Source organism: Phasianus colchicus, chromosome 4 (genome assembly GCF_987193195.1).
Source record: "Phasianus colchicus chromosome 4, bPhaCol1.hap1.1, whole genome shotgun sequence".
Classification (NCBI taxonomy): domain Eukaryota; kingdom Metazoa; phylum Chordata; class Aves; order Galliformes; family Phasianidae; genus Phasianus; species Phasianus colchicus.
The window spans coordinates 17274347-17291376 of NC_143439.1; the positions used below are offsets into that span (position 1 = coordinate 17274347).

At 35.4% G+C, this 17030-nt stretch overlaps 1 protein-coding gene across 6 annotated transcripts in view; it reads left to right on the plus strand.

Annotated features, from left to right (window-relative positions):
* The window catches only part of CCSER1 (coiled-coil serine rich protein 1), a 613005-nt gene that overhangs the window by 164240 nt on the left and 431735 nt on the right, over positions 1–17030 (plus strand). For all 6 annotated transcript variants that reach the window (XM_090138797.1, XM_090138800.1, XM_031607550.2 and 3 more), the window contains one exon: positions 2119–2230. In XM_090138797.1, the coding sequence (XP_089994923.1) occupies positions 2119–2230 (112 nt within the window). The remainder of the gene's footprint in view (positions 1–2118; positions 2231–17030) is intronic.

The window sequence follows — 17030 nt, forward strand, 5'->3', positions numbered from 1 at the left end:
AATCAGCATTTCAGGTTAAAATGCAGGAGCTGAATAGCAATTCTTTGTCTATAAACAGAGAGTCTAATCTATATAAATGTTTTTATTTGTACATATTCAGACATTGGTTGTAGTGAGAACATACTACTTTGTGCTTTTCTTTGTGCCTAACAAAAAGCACCATGATAATACATTGTCTGCTGGTTGAATGCAACATAGGAGGACAAAAATGACAAAATTCTTTTATTTTTATATAGTATCTCTAGTTCAGTGCATTTTGCATTAGTTCTCTCCACATTTTTCTGTGTAGGAACCTGTAACATATTCCTCTTACATACCTGGAGGCAGGTATGGCAAGTTTTCTTTTGGTAGTAGCATGTTTTGAGGGATGGATGTCTGTGATAGTGACCAAGTACTGAGTAACACTGGTTTCAAAATACAGAAGGTCATGTTTCACTACTAATCATCTTATGTGCAATGTGTGCATCAGTAATTAAACAAATAGGCATAAACACTGAAGAACATAAAATGCATTAGACATAATTCCATGTATTCTGCAAAAAATTTTTCTTCCTTTTAGAATAAGTCCATTGTTAGAATGTTTGTGCTTCTTGCTAAATGGCTCAGAATTACTCGAAAAACAAAAGTACACATTTCAGACCTTTATTTCAAATACTCAATCCTTTTCTGTCCTATTACTTACAGTCTACTCTCAAGCTGCCTTAAAGCACTAGGCGTTGCTCCAGGGTGTGTGTTGGGCATGCAATGTATCTTGATGTGTGCTGAATTCATGCTGAATGTAATTTTAGTGGAACTCAGGGTAAAATGTCATCGTTAGCTGTTCTGCATTGGCATCCAATCAAGGCAATATGAATGAAATTTTTACTTGAATTTTAGTCCTTGTTAAGTGAAGTGTGTGCAAATGATAAATTGCCTGTGGTCAGCAAGGAAAATGCACATGATTGTGAAGGTTGGATGATACACCGTCAGAAACAAGTTTTACACTGATAAATGTCACTGTTCAATATTCTTAGCTATCACAACCTTGTATGAATTTAAAGTAGGTTTTTCCTGGCTTTTAATTCTTGAGAACTCGTGACAGTCATCCTTGTTACAGTTGATGTTACTGGCTGTGTATATGCACACGTAAACCCTGCATAGTGGTGTATGTTATGCATGTAAATTACTATGTGATCTGTTTAAAAGATGAATCACCACATTTCTTTTTGTTGACATACGACATACAATAGTACCATAAATGTATAATATAGGAAACTGGTGTGGTTTATTCGCTACAATGAGTATTTGCTTCCAACTTTTACTTGATACATAAAGGTACATGTTGGCTGTACAGGAAATTTCAACCTTTGAAACACCTAGCAGTGAGGGGTGACTGCTGTGGTGAAAAATTACTGGTGACATTTACACCTGAGATTTTGGAGTATATTAACTTCTAACAAGTATAGCTGCTTGCACGGAGGTCAGGTACTTCTGGTTTTCATTTATTAGTGCTAATTGAGCCAGATGCTCAGTTGAAATATGTGATTGTTCTTCTAGTTGTAAATATCAACTGAGTCATATTAACTAGCACTATAATATGTAAATAATTGGTATTAAGGGGAAATATGAATAAAAGTATCAGATATCACTCCTAAACTACTAGGATTTGGCCATTTTGGCTCAAAGTATGAGATGTAAGACAAAAAACTACTCATAGGAGTTTCTTTGAAGTAGATTATAATCCTTCTTAATTTCTATTCTCATTTTTAATCTGATGAAGAAAGAAGTGCATCCTGTGCTAATTTTGAATTAGAAATACATGTGTTTTTAAGGACTCAAATGAATCAAAGAGATATTGCAAATTGATGTTATATGTTGCGCTAGGTGAAACTTAGAAAATGAGAGTGGATGTACCACTCTATGGTAAATAGAAGTGCCACTTTATGAAACAGAAACAGTAATGTTTTCTTCACAGATGACTGCAGCAAAATCTGGAAAATCATTTCTATTTTGGGCTATCACAGTATGACTTATTACCTGTATGTATTTATGTTTATACATATATTTATACTTTTTTTCCTTTAAGCATTTAAAATACAACTTGAGATCACTTTAACACTGAGATTTTTATCTTTGCAGTTTGTCGAGAAGACTCTTACCAGTCAATAGTCTCATGTGCTGCTGTAGTACTTACCCCAACAGTGGATACAAGGAAGAAAGAACAGATGCTAAAAACCGAAGCATCTAAACAGTGAGTCATTCAAATAATATGATCATTTATGAATGCAGTGTGAACAAAGGCTATGTTCATTCTTGTGGATGTGTGTATACGCCTCATTTCTATTTCACCAGGGGTTGCACTTAGGTGTTTCCATAACCAGAAATTGACCCGTGACTAGGCTGCTTCTTTTTCTCACTAGTCTACCTTTTTATTCAAAGTTTTGATAATGATGTTTACAAAAAGAGTCCCCATTTATCCTCTGAGAAATTTACTTTTTAATAGGCTTAGCAAAGTGATTCCCTTTGTTTAAATAATCCTCTCATTCATCTCAGTTTTTAGTTACTTTTTAGAAAGATCTTAGTTCCTAAATGGTCTTCTCATTTGAGATATTTCAATATTTTTCAGTGCCTATTTTTACTACTGTGTTATAAGGTATGATGACATCCTCAAAAATATGGTAGTGGTCTTCCACTGAAATTTGAAGAAATTGAGTATAATTTGATATTTTATGTTAGACAAGATTCATACCCAAAACATATCAGACAGGTTGGTTTTTCCTTAACAATTTTTGACATGGTCCCGTACAACATTCTTGTTTCTAAACTGGAGAGATTTGGCATGGTTGGAACCGGAGGGTTGTGGTCAATGATTCTACGTCTAGGTGGAGACCAGTCATGAGTGATGTCTACCAGGGGTCTGTTTAGGGTCTGGTACTCTTCAATTTCTTTATCAATGACCTGGATAGTGGAATTAAGTTCACCCTTGGCAACTGTGTGGCGCAGTTGATACAACAGAAGGAAGGGATGCCATCCAGAGGGACCTGAACAGGCTTGATAAGCAGGCACACGAAAACCTAATGAGGTTTAAGAAGGCCAAGTGCAAGGTGTTGCGCTTGGGTCAGGGCAATCTCAGGTATGCATACAAACTGGGAGAAGATCTCCTTGAGAGCTGCCCTGTGGAGAAGATCCTGGAGATCCCAATGAATGCAAAGCTGGACATGGAAAAAAACAAAACAATAAAAACACACCATCAAAAATTCAGTGAATTAGATATTAGATCTGAAACCTTTGGGTCAGATTGAAATATGTGCACTGTCACATCTGTTACTAGTTACACAGTGTCATTAATGGGAGGTGTAAAGTCTCTTTTCCTCATGTATATCTAGTCTTGGGTTCATGGCCTAGGTCAGTATCTTATTGTGGCCTCTCCTTCAATCTGATGATAGAAACATTTCTTCCTAGTCTACCTGTATTTAAAAATTTAACGTAGTACACTGTCTGTCACCTATATGTGAAGTAATGTCTGAAATACTCTTAGCATCTATTTGATTGAATGTTCTTGTTATGTGGCTTTCTGATTATTAAGAGATTGGGAAGGCAATAGGCTGCAGAGTAACTATGCTGAAATACAGACTTCTGTGGTTAATTCAAACAATATAGTACGTTTCTGCCTCATTTCCATTAAAAAGTAAGCCTGCACTGTTATTATATTGCCTTTTTTCTCCACTATCAGCATTTTCAGCATTTCATAATCCCTTATGAATGTGAAGAAAGGTCCTTTATGTGTTTACCAAGTACTTGAGACTTACGATAACACCTCCTTTTTCCTTTTGCCTTGTGATATTAGCAAGTATGTTAATATATTTTGGTTTTTTTTTACTTATTTTATTCTTTACAACCTGACTAGTCATATCCTTTAAATTATTAGACTTATATTATATGCTCAGATATCTAAGAAACGTGCTGTGGCCTCTGCTACAATTTGCACTTCTAAAAATTTAACTTGTAGCTCTGGAGTTCTTTCATTAAAAAAAAAAAAAAAAAAAGATTGCTCTTTGATTATTTTATATATATATATGCATATGAAATGGCATAACAGTACTGTCATGTTTAAACCAACATTTCTTACAAATATATTAGAAATTAAACATCTTTCTGGAAAAGTTTTACATGTTCTAATAGGAGTTCAGTAAACTGTCTCTAAACATTCAGTGTAACTGTAGGACTGTAGGGTGAAGAAAGTATTTTGCTTCATTCAAGGAGATATGAAGTGCTGTGAAGCAGCAGTGTCCCGTTTATTTCTGTCTTGTCACCTTATGCTTTTTACATGTAGATCTTTGTCTCCGTACCTGCTTACAATTGAAGATTTAGAGATTGTCTAAATATCCAAGTGCCATCTGTTTCTCTCCACTGTAGACATTAACCAAGAGGAAGCCCCTGACACACATCGAATTTCCTTAACAGTAGTGCAGTATCCATGTTATCTGACCTGCACAGATGAATTGCAATTATTTGTGTTTGTAATTGCCTTACTGAAAATGGCCTAATAACCTTTATGCTTAGATTTTTATACTTTCCTTTGCATATGTACCTCAGTGGTTATGACTTGCTTGTCCCAAAATTGAATATCACACAGTATTGAGCAGTGGTCAGCTCTCTAGGAATGAACAAATATTGCTGAGTTTTAGGACTTGAACAGAGTATGTCAGAGTTTGTCAAAATGCTTTCTGAAACTATATAAGGAAGCAACATATAATCCAAGACACAAAAAGTATAGATTAATGAAAATCAGATAATAAACAGTTGCAAATAATTGAAAACAATTATACTGTGTAGACCTCAGTGGAACTATATACAAAACTTTCGGGACACAAGAAACTGATGCCTGGGTGAGGAAGAAATAGCTTTAGTGTGAATTGTATAGTATTTGACTAATGATGTTTGGACTTAAACAGAAGCTGTTTAGTGACTTTAAATAATGCACTGTATTTGATTAATGTAATTTTACTCTAACCAGCAAAATACTATGCCAGAAATGGTAGCAGCAACACGTAATAATTCTTTGAAGTGTCAGTGATTAGATAATGTCAGGATTGCAGAAATAAGACTGTTTTTTTTTTTTTTTTTCCCCTTGTGTTTTTCTTGAACATTTCTCCAGGAGGCGATTTCTTAATGATAACTAGGGAATTGTGCAAGGAGTTACAGTGACTGGTTAGGTGCTTACTCATGGGAATCAGGGTAAGGGAGAGAACTATACCTTTAAGCAATGAACTGCACTGTTTAGTGCAGGTGATAGTTTTGGCATCTCAGAAGATGCACAATGGCTGCTCCAAAAGTAATGCATCTGTCTTATTTTTTTTAGCCCATGACACCAGAGACCCATCAGTTAGTGTTATGGCAGTAGAGGCTGAACCTTCCATCCAATGTTTTGTTGCCACATAACAGATGGCAGCAGAGGGGGCAATCTGACAAATGGCATCTGACATGGGAGTGTGTATGGAGCAAAGATGTATAACTGAATTCCTCCATGCAGAAAACACTGCACCCAATTAACATTGATATTTCCTGAATGTTTCTGGAGCCCTAGCAGTGGATGTGAGCACAGTGAGGTGGGGACTGGTGCATTTTAGCAGTAACCACAGCAGCAGTGTGTCTCTTCCACTGGTGAGATTTTTACAAGTAAAGCATGTAGGCTCTTGTTAATCACCAGAAAAAATGCATAGCTAATGGTGGTGACTATGTTGCATCAAGAGAAGTGTGACCAGGAGGTCGAGGGAGATGATTCTGCTTCTCTACTCTGCTCTCATGAGACCACATCTGGAGGACTGTGTCCAGTTATGGGGCCACCAGCACAAGAAGGACATTGTAGTGGCTGTGGAGGACGGCCACAAAAATGATGAGAGAGCTGGAGCACCTCCTATGAAGACAAGCAGGGAGAGCTGGGGCTCTTGAGCCTGGAGGAGGCTCCGGGAAGAACTTATAGACGTCTTCTACTACCTGAAGGGGGCATACAGGAAAGCTGAGGAGGAACTTTTTATAAGGGCATGTAGCAACAGGACAAAGGGAAATGGTTTTAAACTGGATTTAGATTTAAAAAGTTGATTTAGACTAGATATTAGGAAGAAATTCTTTACTGTGAGGATGGTGAGACACTGGAACAAGCTGCCCAATGAAGTTATGAATTCCCCCTCTTTGAAAGCGTTGAAGGCCGGGCTGGATGGGGCTTTGAGCAACTTGGTCTAGAGGGAGGTGTGTACCTACCTATAGCAGAGTGGTTAGAAGTAGATGATCTTAAAGGTCCCTTCCAGCTCAAACCAAATTCCCTAATTGTCTGATCTTCAATTTGTGAAAATGTAATTGTTACATTTGAAGACACTGGTGATGCTTTTTGATTTTTGCAGCCTTGCCTAATCTTTTTCAAGGGAAATTGAGAAAAAAAAAAAAAATCTACTATTTCTTTCACTTGAAAGTTTTATTTTCCTTTTTCTCTCCTTCTGTCTTTAACTTCTGTATATATAGTATTTAGATAAATTTCTGGGATAATTTTTTCCCCTTGAAGTGACTGTTCTTTTCTCTGCCCCCTGAGCATGACATGAAGAGTGATCCTCTAATGTCAGGTTGTGGTACCCCACTGCACAGTTTGTATCTGGTTTGACAGTCTTTTCAAGCAGGCTTGTTTTGGTAATATGTAAAATGAATGCTTTTCAGACTTATTTGGACAATCTAATAAAAGATGATTGAACCATTTCAGTTTCCAAGACAATTGTCATGATCCGCTCTGAAAGCGTGCGTCATTCCTTACGTAACACTAATGGTATATGGATGCCTGTTGTTGCTCTGGAAATACATTGATTTGAAAACTGTGGTTCCAACTCAGATGAGAAGCAGTAAAAAGACACATCAGCTGAATTGCAGTATCCTTAGCATAGCATTTTAGTGATACATAAAAGGTAGAGGGGATAGAACTTATATCAATTTCTTCAAAGCAAGTACTTCAAAATTGGGTAAAGAGTTTGTAGTGCAATATACTTATATTGTCAGTTGTCACATGTGTCATCAAAATCACTTCCTGAACTGATAGGAATCAAATATATTTATGTAAGGGCCAAGTACATTCCAAAAATTGCTTTGTGTGTGGGTACTGGAGCTCTTTCTTGGGGAACCAGGTGGGCTGTCTCCTGTGGGCTCAGGCCTGAAGGGTGTGCTGTGCAGATGACAATCTCTTTGTTGTTCTGTGCTCTCACCCATTCTCTTCATGAGCCACTTCCTCTGCTTTTTCTCACCATGCACAGTAATGTGGTGGAGCTCAGTCATCTCTCCTCCCTGGCACTTGTGCTCCTCACAGTACCCTGCAGCACCCCATCTTAGCTGGTGGTTGTGCAGCTCTTTCTCTTCGTAAATTTAAATCACACAATAATTGAAATTTCCATGTTTTTCCTTCTTTTATCTGTGGAAAATAGTCTAAGTGCTGCGTATCTCTCACTCACATGCAGACCATCTGCAGATATGGAAATTGCAGTAGATATGTCTGAGAAGGTACCTTCTGAAGTAAGGTGGAGTCTGTGACCTTCGTGGGGGCCTTAGTGAACTGATGGGTTTTGCATGTTATTGTATTTCTTACCTCAGAAGATTTATATATATCCTAGTTAAGAAATAGGGGATGAACTGTGTTTTTCATAGTAACAGGTGTTGGTTTTCTTTGTTAAAGTTAGGCTTAGTGAAATACTTTTTGAAAAATGTAAACATCTCTTGGAAAAATATTTTCTGCTAGATTTTTGAACCTTTAATTTTTATACTAGAAAGAAAAGCATATTATAAATATATAACTGAGTATATTCACTATGTAACAAATTGATAATAAAAATGTAATCAATGTAATAAACAACAAATGAACTTTTTATTTAAAAGGCAGCATTAAGCTGTTATATTTGATTAAGAACTCATTTTTTGATTATTCCAATTCCTCTTCTCTCTGCAGTAGAGCAGAGGGGAAAAACAAACTATAATTCATGGACACAACAGTGCTATAGATTCAATGTACATCAGTGTATATTATGTGCTTTTTGCACATAATAGGAAAATGAGTTATTTCACTCTGCTCATGTACTCATTTCTAGAATGGAAAACATTTCAGAAAATAGGAAATATAGAATATTTACTCTTTTTTTATTGTCTGCTATTTCATAAACCAACCAAATGAATGTCGTCAGTAGGCAGTTTAGATTGGTAACCTTCTTTTGCTTGCTTTAAAAAACCAATAACACACCAAATTCTATTATTTCTATTGTTTTGTGTCCTGCCACTGTCAGTAGGAAAATGAATTTTGTACACTTGCAAAACCGCTGATGGTTGTGCGAAGAAAATAAGATGGTACAGCAAAGCAAATAAGGCAGAAATTACGTATGTGATTGTACAGTGTTCTCATGTTTCTTGTCAGTCACAGTAACCAGCTATTCATAAGAAAGACTGGCAGAAAAACAATCTAGATAAGGATTTACATCAGAACACATTAACCAGGACCACATCTTGACAGTTTTTGAAGTTGCCCAAGGCAGGGGACTCTACAGTCTGTGTGGGTAGCCTGTGCAAATGCTCAGAAGGCATTTGAATTATTACTGATATGACTGCACTCAGTGGTATTTCTTTAAGGGTTGAAGGTGTGGAATATTAATTAAGGTGCTTAATTGAATCAAAGCATGGAGGGTCAAGAATGCTACAGTATTTCCATGTTGGAATAATTGCGCTCGCTTCAAAATAAGGCTATTGCATAGTATCATTGTGTAGCTAATCTTAATTAATGAAAGAAAAGTAAGGAAATGAAGATGTGTAGAGAATGTAACTGCTTGAGGATGCTGTGTCTGAGTTACAAATATATAGAACTTTTGAAGACTAAATAGTTACAATAGCTTACATTGGCAGAGGTTGTAACTAAAGTTGACTTTAAGTAGTGAACTATGCAAACTGGACATAATGTAATTATGGCCACGTGGAATACAACTTTCCCCTGCTTTGTCAGCTAGAAATGGACAACATAATTGCATCAATGGCTACAATTTCTTAATGAGATCTGAAGTCAATGTAATAAAAATTTTCTCAGTAAACTACAGTTAAATTTAGAAAATGACTCTGGTTTAGCCTCAAGCAACAGCAAAAGATGGTTTTGTTCCATACATATCCCTAAAATTATATACATTTCTAATTTTGTAATGTTATTCTTGTTTTAGCCATATCGCTGATGTCTTCAGAGTAGGATCATCCATATGTGCCTCAAACCTAAATTATTTTTTTTATTCCTAATTTAAATCAAAATCAATGCATTTTCATGTGTTGTTTTCTTCGTTTTCTGTGAATCATGTTCTCCACTGAACATTTCTGCCATATTTTTAATCATGTGATTTTCTCATACTTTGACTCCAGAAACTTACCAAAGTAAAATAAATCAAAATCAGTAATTCTGAAGTATTTAATTAGAGATCTGAATTGAAATGATGCCAACTGTCACCCCAGATACATAGATAAGGGCAAGTGCTCAGTGTACATTTGGTTCAAGAATGGAAAATGTGTTGTACCATAATGCTTACAATATTCTGCTTTCTTGAAATTGCTGAAAATTATGAGTCAGAATCAACTCAAACTCAGCAACCAACACCTGGTCTCTTTGGCTAAGGGATGTATAGACTTAACTTGGAAAACACTGGTGATGTGCTGTACCAAATATCAGTAACTTACAGAAAAGAGGTTTTTTGCTAAATTATCTTTAATGTGTGAAATCAAAAATATGTACAACTGGCTTGAACTAGGTTGTGTTGAAACATGCAGTAGGAATATGAACAACTTGTCTAAGCTAGTGTCCTTGAGTATTCGTTGCAAAATACTCTCAAAATATACATTTTAATTGGAGTATAACACATAGTTATGACTAGACATGACATTTGTTTGAATTTGAGTTTTGAGCTTTTTATTGTGAGATGATATTTGAATGATCATGTATATATATTAGGAGTCCTTGAAAAAGAGACATTGCTGTAGGCAATGCAATCAGAAATGGTTGAGAGGTTCTAGGAGGCTGAGCAGCTGGCACAGGACTGTGCAAGTGGATGTCTGCTATTTTATCTGGAGATCTACATCTAAAGAGTTGCTTTTCTAAATTGTGTAAATGTAGCACATGTTGCTTATAAACTATTATTTCTATAAATTATAGTTCTCTGTCCTGAAGAGGACACATGTTTCGATAGTCTATTCATATGCCATACTACAGCAGTTATGAGGGCTGTGTTACACTCCCATGCATGGTTAAGCTTGATGCCCAGTTTTGCCTAATGAGAATTTACACTATGTTTTAAAAATACAGAACTGAGAACTCCGGACAAATGCCCATTTAATTCAGGTGGGAGTGAAGTGCCAGCTGTGACTATTCACTTCCTTTTCTTGTATGCCAAAACTTTAAGAGCTTACAGAAGTTATAGCTGTAAAATTGGGACAGAAATATTTCTTTTACTTCTTTGATTCAAGCTTGCAAAAAATTAATTGGAGGTGCATGATATTAGATAAGTGCTCCAGAAATAGAATTGTACTTTCTGGCATGTAAAGGCATCTGTTGTTGTTAAGTTGTAATTAAAGTCATGTTTGAGCCACAACCAGTGATTGTGTGAGCTTTATCATCTCACTGGGAGTTTAAGGCAGGTTTGGGCCTATGCTTTATTGCAGCAGAAATATCAGTTTGAGGTGCTCTGAGGTGGTAACGGGGGGGAGAAAGGACCAAGAGGATAATTTGCTTTGTAATTTCAAAGAGTGTGGTAATTTGTATTAAAGTTAATCCCTAGTTCTTACAAATTAGATTTCAAAGCATAATTGCAGCTCAAATATAAAAATTAATCAGCTTTGTTATTATTTGTGAACAATTAAAGCATCATAAAATGGGAAAGAAATATGAAGGAAATATATTTGTATATGCAATGCGAAGCCTGAAGTACTTAATTTGGTTAGACAAATGCATTGTAGATTAAAACTAGGGGAATAAAATAGATGACATATCATGGATGTGTTTGTTTCACTTTCACAGTAATTTGATAATATCTCTGAAGCATAACTAAGAACAGAATTTCTTGGTAATCTCTTATTCACGCTGAAAGATATGGGGGAAAGAGGAGGGATGTCAGGGACATTTAGGTAGATTTGCAGTTGTGATTGTATGTTATAGCTGTTGGAGTATGTTCTTTTCTTAGCTCAGTATCTCCTATCAGTGAAAACATACTCAGGTATTTTTTTTAAATATGATCAGTGGAAAACTGCATTTTGATGGTGTTACCAATTTTATTGAGGGGTTTTTTAAGTCCTGTACTTTGTAGAGCATTCCTAAAATCAGTCATCCTGCACAGTGACTTTCTTAATCAACTTTGTTAGCAAATATTATACTAACGAAAGTCTTAATATCTTGATTTAAGAAGGAGCACTGCTGCAGTAAAGCAAATTGAATCGGCATGCTTCCTAGAATACAGAAATAATGTAGAAGGAAGGAAGTACATGTAATTTGCATGAAAAGTGTGCATACCTGCTGTCGCATTGTGCTTGTATGGGGAGGGAGGAGGTGACCATGCTATGTTTAGCACACTATCAATGGGATTTCACATTTTAATTTGCAAAACGAGATGAGGAGAGATGCAACTGAAGTGTGTATAACCTAAAGAGCCAGATTTGTTCTGTCTTGCAGAGTGAAAAGAGGTATTAGAGAAAGCATAGAAACAATTTTAAGAACAGCTTTCTTACCACCGCCTCCAGCTCCTTTGTTTAATTGTTTCTTTCATTCTTCTTTCTTTCCTGGGGATAATGAAGCTATGGAGACAATATCACCCTTGTTCCTGTAGTTACATTTTCAATGTACTTATGAGTAGCTCTAGGAGTATGGATTTTAGTAACTCTATATATGTTTACATTGAGAATTGAGTAGGTTGTGATTTACTTGCATGGATTTACTGACTGTGGAGGCAGATGGCTGTAAGTAGAAAGGTGAAGTGTTAGTGTTGCTGGTTTTTTTTCTCTTCCTCTCCTGGCTTTTTCCAGTTGGTCTAGTGGCCATGTCAGCCAGCATTTGTGAGATATAAGACACAGCATAAAGAAGGAAAGCTAGGAGATGGACAGGAAGGAAGCAGAGGAGGTAAAATTGAAGGAATGCCGCATTAACACATAAGGACACTGGCAGTGTTGGTGCACTTGGTTTGTTTGAGAGAGAAATTTGCAAGTATATTGAAATAAAGTTATAAAACTGAATTATTGTACTAAATAACAGTTAATATAAGATAGCTGAATGCTGCAAAAGTTACTTGTATGTCTGTGAAACAGATGTGAGTTCTTCCCTGTGAGGTCTAGGATGAGGATGCAGCTGGGTTGTTCTAGGAGTATGCCTGGCCAGGCATGTAGCTACTATGGAACATTTCATTGAAATTTGTGAGAGAAGCTTTTTTCTTTTCCCATGCCCTACCTGTCAGTATTTCACGTGTTACCCACAAAAGGTTCATTTTTACAAGTCTTTTGGCTCAAACAAAGATTGTAACTTGTTTTGCTTTTATTTTAATCTTATCTTTATGGTTATACAATGGAGTAGTATATAGCTTTTGTTGCAAATCAAAACTATTTGCTGCTGCTAAAACATTCATTAAATATGTAGCATAATGTTTTACAAATATTCCCACCTATTTATAATCCAGATTTAAAGCTTCTGTCTCAGCAGAGTGCAATGTGAACTTTGTTCAGTGTTTCAAAAAAAGAGAAGCTGGGAAAGAGAACAGTGTTTGTATCGTAACTACTTCTTCCTGTGTTGAACTGCTTAGTTAATTATATTTAGAAGTATTAGCAAGATGTAAATATTTATTGCAGTCATGTCGGGCAATGCAGTAGTGCAGTGGGGTTAAATCTTTTACGGTTTTGTGTAGTTCTCACAGAACTCCATGTTTTGAGCTGTGCAAATCAAGATATCTGACTAAAAAGAAGCCTGAATATATTAGACAGAAAAGATGGTTTTTCAAAAACAGATCAAAGTATGGCATGGGCTGCAAGTTAACCTGCAGTTTATTTTTTTCGTTGTCTTTTGTTTTTTTTTTCTCCCTCCAATATCAGCTGTTTCTTATGTTCAGCAAATTCCCCAGATCCCAGGAAGATTCCTGGCATGAGCAAGACAAGGAGGAGGAAGAGAAACAAAGATGTAAAAAAAAAAAAATTATTAGGTTTGAGCTATGAGGTAAAAACAAAGGGAAGCCCAGGCAGGGGAAAATAAGAGAGGTAGCTTTGAGTTAAAATTTCCTGTGTGTTAATCATTCATGCTTATTACCTGCAGTCTTGGCAAAACTGCCTATCTGCCTACCTATCTATTTGTTTATACAGCAACTTATAGAGTGTGTAACTGAAAATATGGCAGTGTTCATTTAACTCTGTCGTACCAACCTGCTCCTTCAGATTTTACTATATCCTTTATTATAATATAAATCTTGATATGTTATTTTAGCATATGCCAAGTTTACTAATTCAGAAGATACTGAGTTAAGAAGGACTCGTCTCTCCTGACAGTAGTAGGAGCAGATGTGGCCGAGACCTCAGTTCAAGGCCTCAAAACAAATATAATGAGAACAAAGAACAGAAGGCATTCCTTTATTTTCACAATCATTTCATGTAATTCTGACTGTATTTATCTAAACATTTAATACACACAGTATAAAGCCAAAACAGGAGAAACAGAAGTCTTTTTTGCCAGATGTACAAATTGTATGGTGACAACAAGTTATTTTGTCCTACAGTAAGGTTCCCTAGTGGACCCTATTGATGAGGCTGTACTTTAAGTCTTAATTTTGGGATCTTATTTTAATCTATTTTTATCATTTTCTCAGAGTTTACAATTGATAATTATTATAGAAAATTGTATTATAACACTTAAAAATGTGCCATGAACTTTCATAGCCGAATAGAAGACATTTATTTCTGGTCAATCTATTAGGGAGAACTAACATTGAAGCTAGAAGATAGTATTGATGAGAATGCACTGTTTTTCAGAAGCAGGATTATTACTTTTTAAATCCTGTTCTGACATTAAAGAAAAAATTTATTTAAATGTATAAAATATAGTTAGTATATACTTAATATATTTTTCTTTAATATCAGATGGAATTGAAATGTTATCATACAACTATGCTGTGTGGTAATTAATACTATTTCTAGTGATTTTCAAGTTCTCTACCCTTCAGCTCTGTTGCATTTTAAAATTATATGATGCTATTATAATCTAGAGTAAATACAGTACAGAAACAACACCAAAAAGGTTTTATTTAATAAATCTTAAAAAGGCAAATCATAAATCTTAATCGATCCTCATAAATTTCTTCTGTTTCTTAAAAACATCATTTTTTATTTGTCATCGGAAGACAAAAATACATTTAGAGAACTTGGAATTTGGTAGAAGACAATTGCAAAAATGAATTACTAGGCTGAACCAGAGTTCAGAAAGCCTCAGAAAGGAGTTGTATCCCCATTCTAATGGAGAATTTTAATATTGAGTTTATCAAGGTTTGTTTATCCTAATATTTGAAGATGCAATCAATAAAGTTCACCTGTTTAAAGCAGTGTTTATTGTTTCCGGCTTTGTACTATCTGTATATTTATGACTTATTTTTTTCCATGTGATAGTACATAACAAAATGTACAAAATACTTTTACATTTCAAATTTATGTAAGTTAAGTTCAATTTGTAATGAATGGCTGATAAACTTCAGGGAATCCATAATTTGGATGGAACTGAACACTCTTGATTCCATCTATTATAATAGATAATACTTGAAAAAGCAACAATTAAATACATATAATAGAGTGGTTTCAGTCACTGTGGGGACAGCTAAAGGTCTTTCAGCATTGCAAACCACTGTGTGTATACAAGAGAAATTGGGTTGATAGTTAAAGAAGCTATGAAAGGATTCCAAGAAAAAGATTAGATAACATGAAATGTTTGATTCAAAAGCTTTTAGATGTCTCTGTACAGTATGACAGTGTTGTTTTTTTTGTTCAGTCTTCCTGCTTCTCTCACTCTTTTGCTACTCATTATTGACATTAGGGGTTTTGAGTTGTGTAGCACAAAGCACTTTGCGAAGAGGATTAATGAATGAAAAAGCAACATGGATGAATTATTTTATTTCTGGGGCCATTTACAAAGAATCTAATCCATTCTCATAAATCTTAGTTCAAGGCATCTGTACTGTAGCTTCACATTTGCTTTGGCATACTTTTCTCTTTATGTGCTTAAACTGGAAATAATGTATGCACAAGCTGGGGGAGGAAGAAGTATGGGAAAACTATCAGTTTTGTTTTTCAGTAAAGCTTGAGTGTTATCAAGATAGGATTGCACAGTCGTTATGAATGCCATGCATATTTTTGCTAAATCACAGAATCATAGAATCGCTAAGATTGGAAAAGACTTCCACGATATCCAGCCCAACTGTCTACCAATCACCAGTATTTTCCACTAAGCCGTGTCCCTCAGTATAACATCTAACACAAATCTGGTGTTTGTGTTAGCCTTATTATTTCCGTTATCTTTCTGGTCCTTCACATTATTGTTGTACCTCAATTCTGGTAGTTGTTTAAAGAAAGAGTATCAGAGTGAGTACTTAAAGCATCAAGTTTGCAGTACTGCAGATATTAAATCAAAGTATTTAAAGTGTTTCTTATTAATCTAGAAAGGAGATTTTTTATGCATTCTGTGGGAAAAATTCTTTATAAAGCTTAATGATCACTAATGTTGAGTCTTGTACTGAAACTAGTACAATCTGCAAGATTTAGGAACTGAAATTTAGTCACTTGGAATAAGAAAAACTAGCTGGAGCTAATTAAGCACACCTTCATGATAGAACATGAAGTTTTTAAAGGAGAATGTTTCTCGATGTCTTCTAAAAGAAACTGTCTGGAAGATGCATTATCCACTATTATTTTAAATATATGTTGAACAGTTGTGTTATTTCTGTATACCTCTTTCAAAGTAGATACTAGAATGTGTGGATGTTGAGCTACAAACCAGCAGTTAAATTAACTGTTCTAATTATGTCATCTAATATTCTGTATATGCTTTTGGAATGGGGATACGTACCTGTCAATGTGAAGTGCCATACAGTGTGTTTAATTTTCATGCTGAAAGAAGAGTATGGTAAGTTGAGAAATGTATGTTCAGGGGTATTTAGGATCTATGTGAAATCTTAACTCTTTGACATTAGATGTTATATTTCAATGTGTCAGTCTTATGAGATTGACATGCAGCATTTTTCACACTTGTATACGAGAAAAAGGGAAGATTACTTGTTGCTGTGAAAAGTGCTCTTTTACTATTTTAATTCTTTCCCACTCTCTCTGTATGTGTGCAGTCATGAGTGAATTTGAGTTCCAGATTCATTTCTGCTTGCTTAGGATCTTCCCTATGCTTGTGTATATTACATGATGCCTTAAAAGCAAGGAAGTGTTTCATATTTTCCAGGCACAATGTTGTAAGTTGAAACCTTCTGGATTCTGCATTTTGGGGAAAGAAAATGTTTTTCTTTAGCATAACCTTACATTTCTCAGACAAACTGGAAACTGTTGTCAAGAATGAACAAATAGGGAACTGCTAGAGAGTTGAATGAGCTCACTGACTTGTTCACAGCTTTCCAAATATTCCCTGACCTTGACATCCTTTTCTGTGAAGATTTGGAAGCTCTGAAGGTAGTAAGTTGTATTACTGATTGTTTTGTGTTGTTCTCCTTAGAAGTCCTTTGTGAACCTTTCTCAAATTTCCACCAATCACCAGCATTGTCTGTTTGAAATATTTCCTTGCTTGAATCTTATTTCCTTTCATTAGGCTGGTAGTGAAACTGGTAGCAAGAGAGCAAAGCAAGTTCAGACACTGCTCAGCTTGTCTATGTAGATTTAGGAGGAATGGACAGATTTTCCTGGTGTATGTCCTTTTCTAGCTTTGACAGTAAACAAACATTCTTCACTCATCTTCAACTGCTTCAGAGATGACCGCAGTACATTGCTGAAAAATAAAA